The 12,914-nt window shown below is 43.1% G+C and overlaps 1 protein-coding gene across 1 annotated transcript in view; it reads right to left on the bottom strand.

Moving 5' to 3' along the window:
• The window catches only part of RAPGEF4 (Rap guanine nucleotide exchange factor 4), a gene marked incomplete at its 3' end in the record, with an annotated part of 310,629 nt that overhangs the window by 250,232 nt on the left and 47,483 nt on the right, over positions 1–12,914 (bottom strand). The window contains 2 exon segments of the mRNA XM_079709744.1: positions 2,228–2,316; positions 5,186–5,328. Coding sequence (XP_079565870.1) covers positions 2,228–2,316; positions 5,186–5,328 — 232 coding nt within the window.

Below are 12,914 nucleotides of genomic sequence, written 5' to 3'. Positions count from 1 at the left end.
CCTCCCGGACCGGGGCACGAACCCAGGCTCCCTGCGTCGGCAGGCAGACTCCCAACCACTGCGCCACCAGGGAAGGCCCATGCCAGCTTTTAACATCTGAGGTGTCAGCACATCACTGCTGATGTTATTTATCATCCCTTAGGAACATCTGCTCTGCTTTTTAAAATTCTTTCCTCATCTCTCTTGCTTATATTTCTTGCCTTCTCACATTTCTCCTCCTTAATTTGCATCTTCCTTCCCTTTCCTCTCTTTCCTCAACTTTCTCTTTTCAACTTTCCACCCACACCATCATTACTCATTCAGGACCATGCAGAGGAGGAAGGAAAATCATCCTCTTCTAGGTCCTGTCCCCTCTGCACATCCACGGAGGTGCGACTGGGTGAAGGTAAGCATCAGGGGCAGCTGTGAGCAAAGAGGGCCGGAGGGGACCCACCAGGACAGCAGTCTGCAGGTAAAAGGTGTGCAGAGATGCAGGACGTGGGGTGATCTGAAAGGATGAGAAGTAGCCGAGAGAGGGAAATCACATGCTTCAAAATGTTTCTTCGGAGTCAAATAGTACAGAGGGTTGGCTAAGAGTGTATGTTCAGGTGCCTAAGTCCTTGGGTTTTCATCTTGGTTCCCCTAATTTCTAGCTACGTTACTTGGAGCAAGTTAGTTAATCCCTTGAGGCCTTAGTTTCCTCATCTGTAAAATGAAGCAGTAATGTGACCTACCTCATAGGGTTATTGTGAGGATTAAAGGAGTAAACACCTATTAAGTGCTTAGAACACTACCTAGCACATAACAAATATCCAAGAATTGCTAGCTGTCCTCAGTCCCACTGGGAAACGGAGGCAGCTTACAAGAATCAAAACCCACCTCCCGCACTGGGCTGCTCTGAAATCCAAGAGGAAACTGGCCCTGTGAGAGAGGGGAGAGGGACAGTACCATTGAGGCTAGCGGGCAGAGAGTCCAGGCAGTTTCTCATGGAACTTTTGATGCACTGGTGCATAGAAAAGGTACACTATTGGTTAAGTAGAACTTGGGCACTGGCCTGAGATCCTAAGCGTCCATAACAATCGGTGGAACACAGGCACCTATACTCCAAACTTCAAATGTCCACTTACTAACCATCCGCTTGTTAGAATGGTAACTGCCCACAACTCCAACACACACACAAGTTCCTACAAAATTTAAACCTCAAGTTGAAGACGTCATGAATGTTTCTCACATTCAAAGTGTGCCACATCTGGAGAAGGCTCAGAAGCACTGTCTTAAACATGGTACTTGGCTGGAGATTATTTGTCCCTTTAACTGATTCTCTGATGTTTCTTGATATTTCTTTCTGATTCTGTAGTTAGCCAATTATCTTCCTTCAGTTTTTATCTGAATCCTGAATATGTGAATATAAACTTGGAACATTCTCATACTGAAGCTTGACGGTAGCCTCTAGAGGGGTGTCCTTTTGAGATGAGAGGTTCTTGGCTCTAAATAGGAAGGTTCTGCACATTTAGGCCACATGGAATAATGAGGGAGCAAAAGTCACTGCAGATAAGAAAGGAGACTCTGGGTCCAATTTTAAATTCACAAATATTATGGGGTGGAGGGCAAGAAGAATATGAGTTTTATCTACTAGGATGCCAAGCTCCTCAGAGGTGACTAATTAAGATAAAGGAAGCCTGTGCTGCACTCTAGAAAAAAAAGTATTAGTGGCCCTCCCACATTTGACAAGTTGAGGTAGAGAAAAAGTGAGGGATATTTGGGGGACTGCACCGACCACGTTTCCCCTGCATTGCTGGAGCTCTTAAAAGGCTGACAAGGGGATCACTTCTAGGACGGAGAAAACTCAGGAAACCAGACGGAGGAGGATCTAAGGACAAACCTCGGAAGACTTGCTTCTCCTTCCCCTTTGCTCACATTTCACCTTATGTAACTGAAGTTTCTCACTGCAATGGACTTGTTTGCATTTTCCAAATAGAGAGCAAGGTCCTGGAGAACAGCCCATGCGCTCCTGCATTTCATGTTCCCACACCTGGCACCATACTCAAATCATGGAAGACATTCACTATATATGTTTCTTGAGTAACTTAATAAAGGAATTCAACACATACTTGCTGAACTCCTTACTGTGGGAAAGAAGAAGTGGCTTGGAAAATGTAATTTTGATGGCCTACAAGACAGAGGGATAATGTATCATTTAAAAGTAATAACTCTTACTTTAAGACAAAAAAAGAATAAGGTATCTTACCTGGTGACTGCTGGTCTCAGAAACTTTAACATCCAAAGACCCTGCCAGGACAGCATACCAGTTGGTTCCAATATCACCCTGGCGAAATACTGGAAAAGAAACAGCCATGTAAGTAGACCAAATATAAGTTGGTTTTACCACATAACCTGATAGTTTCTCACTGGTTATTGTGAGCCTAACTTGGACCTAGATGAGCTTACCAACCTTCCTCTATCTGTTCCCACCAGAACATGCCATAATTTTCTTTCCCTCTTCTATCAACAAAGCTATATCCTATTTATTCAATGTTCCATGAAGTAGAACTCTATTAAACAGAACTCTTTCATATTTACAGAGCAGCAATAAGGGATGATAACCCTAAATGCTATAAGATCCTTTGAATGTAAGAAGAATTGACTGGTATTCTCTGTAATTTATCTTAAATATATTTCACTGTATTGTGATTCTTGGAAAATTATTACTCTAGATGGGGTACATGTTAATAAGACTATGGGACTCAACAAAACTAGCTCACCACCCCAATTTCCCAAATCTATTTATATTAAAAGCAACATGCTTTCTAGAATAGAATGTCTCCTTTTAAGCTAACCAATGGCTGATTAAGAAAAATAAAATCTGTTTTAAAAATTTTAACTACTGTATTTTCATTGTCCATTTTCTTGTTTATTTTATAAATTCACTGCTTTTAGGCATTACGAGTTAACTACTCTCTGGAAATGATTCTCATCAGAAATTTCTGAACTTAATTTTGCTTTACTTTTGTAATCTCAGAGAGAAAACATTTAGTTATTTAAAGAGAACTTTAGTTCTCATATCCATGTTAAGACCAGTAGTTTGGAAAGTCATTCTGAAACACTGGTTCAAAAGTCTCATACAAACCCAACTATCCTTTTAAATATCCTAGCTAAATAACTAGATGGAATGATCTGATATTTTAAAGTTCTTTTCACAGAGTCAGAAGTCAAGTGGCTCAATGAAAAATCACATGACAACTCAGTGGGACAGTTAAGTTCTGGCAAGGCTAGTGCTCACTGCATAAGAGGAAGCTTCTGGGAGCCATAATTAATGATGACAAGCTGTTCTAAACTCTCTGACTGAGACATGCTGTGGAAAGGCAAGAACAACAATAGCATCCTACCAAGTGCAATGATAAGCTTAAGATGGGGGATTGCTGAGCTTATAGCTGGCCTCTCGAGGAACTCTGCTATCCCTAGCCTTTGTAAGGGACTTATTTTAGAGTTAGGGCTTTGCCTTTCATGAACTTCTTGACCCCCAAAGACATTATCATTTGCCAGTCAAATTTACATTACACATCACAGAAGATTCATTTTGAAAATGGCCTTAAGAAATAGAAAACAGAGTCTCATCTCTAAAAGAATGAAGTTCCTGCTATCAGTAAGAATAAAAATATTGGTTTAAAAACCATACGTATTGGGCTTCCCTGGTGGCGCAGTGGTTGAGAGTCCGCCTGCTGATGCAGGGGACACGGGTTCGTGCCCTGGTCCGGGAAGATCCCACATGCCGCGGAGCGGCTGGGCCCGTGAGCCATGGCCGCTGAGCCTGCGCGTCTGGAGCCTGTGCTCTGCAACGGGAGAGGCCACGGCAGTGAGAAGCCCGCATACCACAAAAAAAAAAAAAAAAAAAACCATACGTATGGATGACTTTTTTAATAGAAGTATGACTATGTTTTTGCATGTGTGCATATGGGAAAACATCTTGAAGAACACACACAAAATGTGAATATCAATCTCTGGATTTGGCGATCATAGGTGATTTTTATTTTGTCTTCTACTAAATTTTCTACAGTGATGTTGTGACAGATCCTGATAGGTTCCCACTCAGAATCATGCCCTCCCTTCCTCCTATTTAACTGAACATGGATTTTATACAAGCTCCCACCCTACTCTAATGGGCCAAGTATTTCTTCCCTAGCTCCACTGGGGTAACCATGATTGGTCTAAATCAGCCATGGTGATTCCATGATCTCTGCCAGTGACTGGTTTAAAGATGGGCACATGATGCAATTCTGGCCAATGAAACAATACAGGAAGTCTGCTGGGGGATTCTGAAAAAGAGACAAGAAATAGTCCTTCAGCAGGAATGTTTTGTATCAGCACACGATCCTCCAACTGCTGTAGTTAGTTGTATTAGAACCATTTGGGACAAATCTGAGTACAAATGCCAACACCTGAGGATGCATAGCAAAAACAAATAAACCAACAAAAAAGATGGGAGGAACCTGGGACCTTAATAATGTCATTGAGCCACTAAATCAACCAACCCTGAAGCCATCCTACCTCAGGACTGCTTACACATGAGTAATTGATTTTCCCTCCTTGTATGAGTTATTACTCAAGCCAGCTGGATGGGAGTTTTCTGTTACTGCAGTATAAAGCATCCCAACAGATGGAATAGCACTACTTTTTTAATGAGAAAATACTTGTTTTTTTTTTAATGCAGCTGTCACCCTATCATTTTACTCTCTCTACCCCTTTGGTCACATCTGGTATAGACGTTATCACTGAGGTTAATTTGAAACATTGCTATTGTAAAATAAGCTATGCTTTAATTTTTTAAATTACTATTATCATTAGTTAAGAGACCTTTTATCTTATTTAATATCCTGCTGGCTCCCATATTTCTTGGGTTACAGAAAATAATTATATATTAGAATTTCTAAGGATACTGCTGAATGTGTAAATCAGTACATCCTTCTAGCTCCATCTGGAAAGTAGGCTGCCCTGGAAGAACCATTTACATGCTGTGGATGAAGGAGTTAAGGAAATGCCTACATGGAACTGAATAAATAAAGGAGAGGGAAATGTCAACCTCATATCTTTGACTGAAGCTTAAATATTTGGCACATAGATACCCCATTTGCTATCCATCCCCACAGGGTAACCACAAATGAGCACAAACTTATACATGAAAACACACCACTGGAGTTGCATTTCTTACATGTTATTCCTTTTTCCAGATTCTCATAATAACCACATAAACAAATCTGATGAAGGAGATTTGGGTGAAATTTCTCAAAAGCTTTAACTTCTTTCAGCCGTGTGAAGATTATATCCACATCTTCACTGGATCGTTCTAATGGTCTATAAAGGGGAGAAAAGGCACAAGGCTATATCAGAAAGAACTTACTTGAGTCAACATGCATTATTCTAACTATATTCAAATTTTTGCAAATATACCAACTGCAAATATTTTACTGCAAATATTTATCTCCCTATAACCATTATAAATATTTCCAGGCCTTTGTCAACTGTTCACCTTAAATGACAAATACTGCAGATGGTGTGATATTGTGATTTACAATAAAAAATATAAAATAGTAAGAAATAAGAAATTGTTCACTGTTCCTTGCACAGGGCTCCTAAAACTCTTGTAATTTCTTATATGAGAGCCACAGGGGCCTCTTCAGTTATAATATTTGGCCTCTTGTCCTCAGTTCCTGAAATGCTTAAGAGCCATAAAAGTGAAATGGGTGTCAAGCCCCTTTCCACCACAACCAAGTTTATGTTAATGAGGGGATTTTGGGAAAACTCCTAGGTAACCTAAGGATGGAGACTGGCTGCCTGGAGAACCACTCATGTGATTAGAGGGTTGGAACTTTCAGCCGCACCCCTTGACGTGGGGGTGAAGGGGCTGGAAACTGAGTTCAGTCACCAATGGCCGATCAATTTCATCAAGCATGCCTAAGTAATGAAGACTCCATAAAAATCCCTGAACAACGGGGTTCAGAGAGCTTCTGGGTTGGTGAACACTTGGAAATGTGGGGAGAGTGGCACTGGGAGAGGGCATGGAAGCTCCATGCCCCTTCCCACACTTTGCCTGTACACCTCTTCCATCTGGCTGTTCCCAAGCTACACCCTTTCATAGTAAAACTAGCAAGTAATTGTTTCGCTGAGTTCCGTGAACTGCTCTAGCAAATTCATCGAACTCAAAGAGGGGTTTGTGGAAACCTCCAATTTATAGCCAGTAAGTCAGAAGCACAGATAACAACTTGGACTTGCAGCTGACATCTGAAGTTGCATGTGTGTGTGGGCGGGGAGCAGTTTTGTGGGACCGAGCCCTGTGGGATCTGATGTTATCTCCAGGTAGACAGTGTCAGAATTGAGTTGAATTGTAGGACAGCCAGCTGGTGTCACAGAATTACATAATGTGTGGAAAACCCACACACCTGGTATCAGAAGTGTAGGGAGTATGGCAGTAGCATGAGGGTAAGGGAAACACAGGAGGAGGAGTTTTCCTTTACAGATGGCTATACTTACTCAAAATTGAGGTCCCAGGGCCTCCCTGGTGGCGCAGTGGTTGAGAGTCCGCCTGCCGATGCAGGGGATACGGGTTCGTGCCCCGGTCTGGGAGGATCCCATATGCCGCGGAGCGGCTGGGCCCGTGAGCCATGGCTGCTGAGCCTGCGCATCCGGAGCCTGTGCTCCGCAACGGGAGAGGCCACAACAGTGAGAGGCCCGCGTACCACAAAAAAAAAAAAAAAAAAAAAAAAAAAAAAAAAAAAAAATTGAGGTCCCAAACACAAATGCCTGCTGGGGCCTATTAGGTAAACTAAATGATTGTACAAAGAGGCGAATATAAGGGAAAAAATCTCTACTATACAAAAACAGTGGTAAAAGCAAAGACAAATTGCAAACTGCAGAGGTGGGACTGTCGACAGGGAGCAGGCCTTATTGGCTCTTTTCCTTATCACTGGTTTTCTGTGGAAACACGGGGCCAGACGTCATGTATTTCAGTTGTTCAGGGAAAGATATCTAGACGTTTGTTCACATTTCTTAAACATTGTGTGGGCCACACACAAAATATCTATGGACTAGATCCAACTTGTTGACCATCGTTTTGTATTCTCTGGATTAAGACGAACTGGAGAACTAAACAAAAATGGGATAGTTTTACAGATTATCTAAACTATTTTCTTTCTTTTCTTGGAGCCATTTTCCAGGTCTATTTGTTCTTTGATAGATATGTCACGTTATACAGAAAATATTCACCTCCTAAGTGCCCCAGAACATTCTGGGATCAGAGGAAATGAGGAGGGCCAGGATGTGACTGAGACAGGTAATGCTCACCAAATTCCCATGTGTTCCCTGACATTTACCGGCTTCCTTTGTAGTTATGTTGGAGCCACGTTCTGGCCAGTGGACTGTGAACAAATCTAGCACGCATCACTTCTGAGGTGAAACTGTTAAGAGCCAGCCTCAGCCACAACTCTGCAGTGTGTGATGGGTTATTGTGTCCCTCCCCACAAATATGCTAAAGCCCTAATACCCGGTACCCATGAGTGTGACCTTATTTGGAAATAGGGTCTTCGCAGATGCAATCAAATTAGGATGAAGTCACACTGGAGTAGGGTGGGCCATAATCCAAGGACTAGTGTCCTTACAAAAAGAAGGAAATTTGGAAACAGACACAGGGAAGATGGCCAGGTGCAGGCGGAGGCAGAGGCAGGAGTGACGCATCTCTAAGCCAAGAAACACCAAGCATTGATGGCAGCCACCAGAAGCTGGAAGGAGACAAGGAAGGATACTCCTGAGAGCCTTAAGGGGGACTTGGCCCTGACGACACCTTGATCCTGGACTTCTAGCCTCCAGAATCATAAGAGAACACATTTCTGTTGTTTCATCCCACCTAGTGTGTGGTCCCTTGTTTCAGTAGCCCTAGGAAACTGATGAGAAGGCAGCTGCTTCAGATGCTACAGCCGCAAGATGGAGACTTTGTCTAAGTGACAAATAAACCGCCACTGTGTGAAGCCCCGAGATTTTGGTTGGGGGAGGGGGAGTGTTCTTAATACAGCATCACCTAGACTAACATAGAGGTCAGGACTACATGTGCCAGAGTCCAAGGAACTTGGGACATTATCAGAGGAAGACAGATCCCACCATGAGAGAGGCACATTTTTGGAGGACATGAGCAGGTGACCTGTCACTAAGGGGAGGACCTAAGACACAGCTTTCATGAGTTTAATTGAGAGGCTCTTCCCCCACCCCTGTCACACTTTCAGGCCCAAGATAACTAGATTCGAAGAATCTGCTTACGACCTTGGCGGGCCTCCCAATTAACCTCTACTCAAAGGGCCTGAGTTCTGCTTCCCAGGGAAGAGGGAGGAAAATCCGGATGCATTAGTGCCAGTTTATGAGATGACCAAGTGTCCGGAAGAGCTGAGAGCTTTTCAGGCTTCCCAGGGAAGGTACAGTACGCTGGGCACAGGGCCTCTTTCTACCTCTTATCCCTTTGGAAGGGCCTTATCAACTCCCTACCAGAAGCCATGTTCTCAAAAGTCAAGGGGCTCTGAAACAGGTGCTAGAATTTCAATAGTTAATAAAGGGGTGCAGACAACTTTCAATGAGAGCCTTTGAGTGTCCGGTGGGAAAGCATTTCCCAGGCAGTGAAGGTGCAGTGGCTGGCAGAGCTACCCTCGAAAGCTCTCACCAGTGGAGCGCACTTCATGGGAAGCAGTGTTGGCGCGAGCAGGGGTAACACCCAGCCACAGCAAGCAGCCGTGTGAACCCCACCGGGCTCCGCTACAGAAGCGCTGGTACTAGCCTGCAGGCCCAAAGCAATGGCAACATTTAAGTCAACCAGAGGGGGGACCACAAGGACCAGATGAGCTGGAAATTGGCTGAACATTGATATGGTGGATTCTACTTAGTTACACAGGAAAAGAGATAGAGATTAGAATCCATCTTCCATCAGGAAGGAAAGCAGCATCCCATCCTGTTTATTCTCCCCAGAGCATGTTCCATATTAGGAAGGCAGACCAGGGAGGCCTAAAAACATTTTTGGCCCAACACTCTCCAGAAGAAACTGAAAGCAGCAGAAAAAAAAAAAAAAAAAGCACTTACATACTTCCATACAGACCAAAACAAGCACAAAAGAACTTCAAGATTCATAACCAGATTGTGTGAGGCCAAGTGACAAAAGACACTTGGAAAGACAGAGTTAATGTGAGATAACCGGGACAAGCATGAAACCTTTCTTCCTGAGATTTTCTGTGGGCACCCCAAAATTAGGTCCTAATAATGTCTCCCCCATTGTTTAAACATTCAAGCCACAGAAACTATGAAAAGCAATGTTTTCTCTGTCGTTCATGGAGTGGGGAAAATTCCATTCAGCTATTAATGGACATCTTTACCAACCCACCTCTGTAACCTACCACAGGTGATAATCCTTCTGTTGCCCCACTTCTCTTGGGAATCTATAATTTCCTAATGCCACATACATTCTCCTCTCTGCAGAGGTCATGCCTGGTACTTCCTTCACAGATCCCATGGTACTCAGTAGAGGGCCAAGCACACGAGAAGTCCTTGGACGTGACGTTCTACAGGGACCTCAAACTGGACTCACCTTCTCTCCGACACCTGCCACTGCACCTGCACTCCTTACTGCCATGCATGGAGCAGCCTCGTCCTCTCTCACCATGTCCAGGTAATTCTACCAACTCAGTGTCTCTCAAATCCATCTCCACTTCTTAACCCCTCCGGCCACGGCCTCATTTGAGTGTGAATGAACGGCACGTGAAACATGTACTGGGCTAGCAAGCTGAAGGGCATGGCAGTCCTTGCCTAGGAACCTGGAGAACTTGGGTTCCATCTAATAGTCAGCAGAAGTATCTGAAGCAGGAGGGTGGCAGGACTGGATGTACATTTTGGAAAGATCACCCTGACTGCAAGTAAAGGCAGGTGGGAGAGTGTAAAGACCAACAGCTAAGAGACCAGTCAGGAAACTCTTGCGGTATTTCAAAATGATGATGCAGGTTTCTCTAATTATAGCTCACTCTACGCTCCTTTCCTTAATAACTGCGTAATCTGGTGCCCTAAGGAAAAGTTCCAAGTTCAGAGAAGTTATTTTCCTTAGCCAACCCTGACACCCAGGACCCATGTTTTAAATCACTTTTTCTTAAAACGTCACATTTAAAATATGTTCATACTAGAGAATGGACTTGAGGATATGGGGAGGGGGAAGGGTAAGCTGTGACAAAGTGAGAGAGTGGCATGGACATATATACACTACCAAACGTAAAATAGCTAGCTAGTGGGAAGCAGCTGCATAGCACAGGGAGATCAGCTCGGTGCTTTGTGACCACCTAGAGGGGTGGGATAGGGAGGGTGGGAGGGAGACGCAAGAGGGAGGGGATATGGGGATATATGTATACATATAGCGGATTCACTTTGTTATACAGCAGAAACTAACACACCATTATAAAGCAATTATACTCCAATAAAGATGTAAAAAAAAAACCAAAACATGTTTAAACAGCAGTAGAAAGAATCATTTACAAAAGAAGACACTGTGGTAGGCAGGATCCTAGGGTGACCCCAATGACCCACATCCTTATATAATCCCCTTAAGGGTAGGCAGAAGCTCTAATTTACTTTTAGTCAATAGAATATGGGAAAAGTGTAGAGATATCACTCCCATGATACGTTACAATATAAAGCAAAGTTAAAGAGATTTTGCAGATATAATTAAGGTCCCTAACCAATTGACTTTAAGTTAATCACAAGGAAGATTTCTCCCAAGTGGGCCTGACCTAATCAAGCAAGTCCTTTAAAAGAGGGTAGAAGAAGTAGGAGATTCTTTCTTTTTTTTTAATTTAAAAAAATTTTATTTATTTATTTTTGGTCTCATTAGGTCTTCGCTGCTGTGCATTGAGTAGGGGCTACTCTTCATTGTGGTGTGCGGTCTTCCCATCACGGTGGCTTCTCTTGTTGCAGAGCACAGGCTCTAGGCACACGGGCTTCAGTAGTTGTGGCATGCAGGCTCAGCAGTTGTGGCTCGAGGGCTCTAGAGAGCAGGCTCAGTAGTTGTGGCTCACTGGCTTAGTTGCTCCGTGGCATGTGGGATCTTCCCAGACCTGAGAATCGAACCCATGTCCCCTGCATTGGCAGGCAGATTCTTAACCACTGCGCCACCAAGGAACTCCCAAAGTAGGAGATTCTTTTGCTGGCCTTGAAGAAGGAAGCTGCCATGTAGCAAAAGTGCTACGTGGCAAGGAATATATGAGGCCCCTGGCTGACAGCCAGCAAGAAAACAGGGACCTCAGTCCTACAACTACAAGGAACTGAATTCTACCAACAACCAAGTGAGCTCAAAAGAGGTCCCCAAGTCCAGATAGGGACACAGCCCAGTCAGCACCTTGATTTCAGCAGAGAATGCAGGCAAGCATGCCTAGGCTCCTGCCCCACAGAACTGATGAGGTAATAAAGGTGTGATGTTTTGGGCCACTAGGTTGTGGTGATTTGTTACACAGCAATAGAAAACTAATACAGACACAAAGTCTTTTCTCACCCTGACTCAGTTCCTCATGACCAGCTTAGGGTTCACTTCCTTCACAGAGCTTTTCCTTACAACGTTCTCATCCTTCTCTTAAGTCCAATTGATATCATTTCTTTTTGGAATCTTATCACATTATTTTACTCTTTCACATGTCATGCATGCAACTTCTGTCTTCTTGGAGATACCATCATTCTTCTATCCATTCATTTGGTGAATACTATTTGGATCTTATTTTTTATTAACTACTGAATCACTGTTTTCCTGCTTTGTTTTGTTTTTTTCTTCTCATGGTTCTTTAGCTCTTCAGGATGAATTTTACTGTCCGTCATTGAAAACTGTCTAAATCAGACAGCAAGGTCAGACAGAGGTTAACCCATCTAAGTTAAAAAGGCACAAACTAAAACCATTGTCGATAAAATAAAATCCTTTTAAGTATTATATAAATTGTAATGGTAAATAATGCCTATTAGCATTACAAAAAAGATAATTTTATTAGAATGTGTTTATGATTTTGAAAGGAGTGGTTTTAACAACTTATTTATAACTTTTTATCACATCTACGTTTCAAATTAATGGCACTCAAATAAACAAGACTTAACTTTGCAATATGAATTATCAAAATCTATGGAATTATAAATGACTCTCCACCAAACACAACCTTTCATGAATACACATTCATTTTATTTATCCATTCAGTAAACTGTATTGCGTTCCTACCTTACATTAGATACCTTTCACTGGAAGAACAGAGGTGAGCAACACACCAATCCTACCCACCGGGAGCTCACAATCCAGTGGGGAAGGGAGCCACATAACCAAAATTAGAATACTGTATGGTAAGTACTGTAACATGGGTACCCACAATGTTCTGGGCTGCACCTTGTTTTACTACAAAGAAGGCAAACATGGAAACTACCAAAGTCAGGTGTTTGAGGGACAGCAAAGGTTCTGGATTCCAGGTGCTGCCCACGTGTATTATGCAATGTGAAAATTTAATGTGCTCTTAAATCTTAATTCAGTCAGCTCGGGATTATCTAGGGACTAATTAACCAGTTTCTGGATTAGTCAGAGCACGAAATAATAACACACAGGCATCTGTGGGGAAAAATGTACAATAACTATAAAATCAGCAAAACATCTCCTCTTAGATGACTTCTGTTGCTTGACTATATGATAATCAATATGCAAATCCTCTGCCATGAGGTGGGCCCCACCCTCACCAATCTGCTGAGTAAGCCCCCCACCTCCTCCCCTCCCCTCCCACAGAATCTCTGGGGGACCTTTCAGGACAGTGGATCCCAACACCCAGCAGTCAGACCTGTGGGAGGCGTGCAGGAAGTAGATGAAGAGGGAAAGGAAAGGAGGGAAGGGAGGCAAAGTGCTCTCTGCCCAG

The sequence above is a fragment of the Hyperoodon ampullatus genome, assembly GCF_949752795.1.
Source record: "Hyperoodon ampullatus genome assembly, chromosome: 8".
NCBI lineage: Eukaryota > Metazoa > Chordata > Mammalia > Artiodactyla > Ziphiidae > Hyperoodon > Hyperoodon ampullatus.
This window is presented reverse-complemented; position numbering and strand designations above follow the sequence as displayed.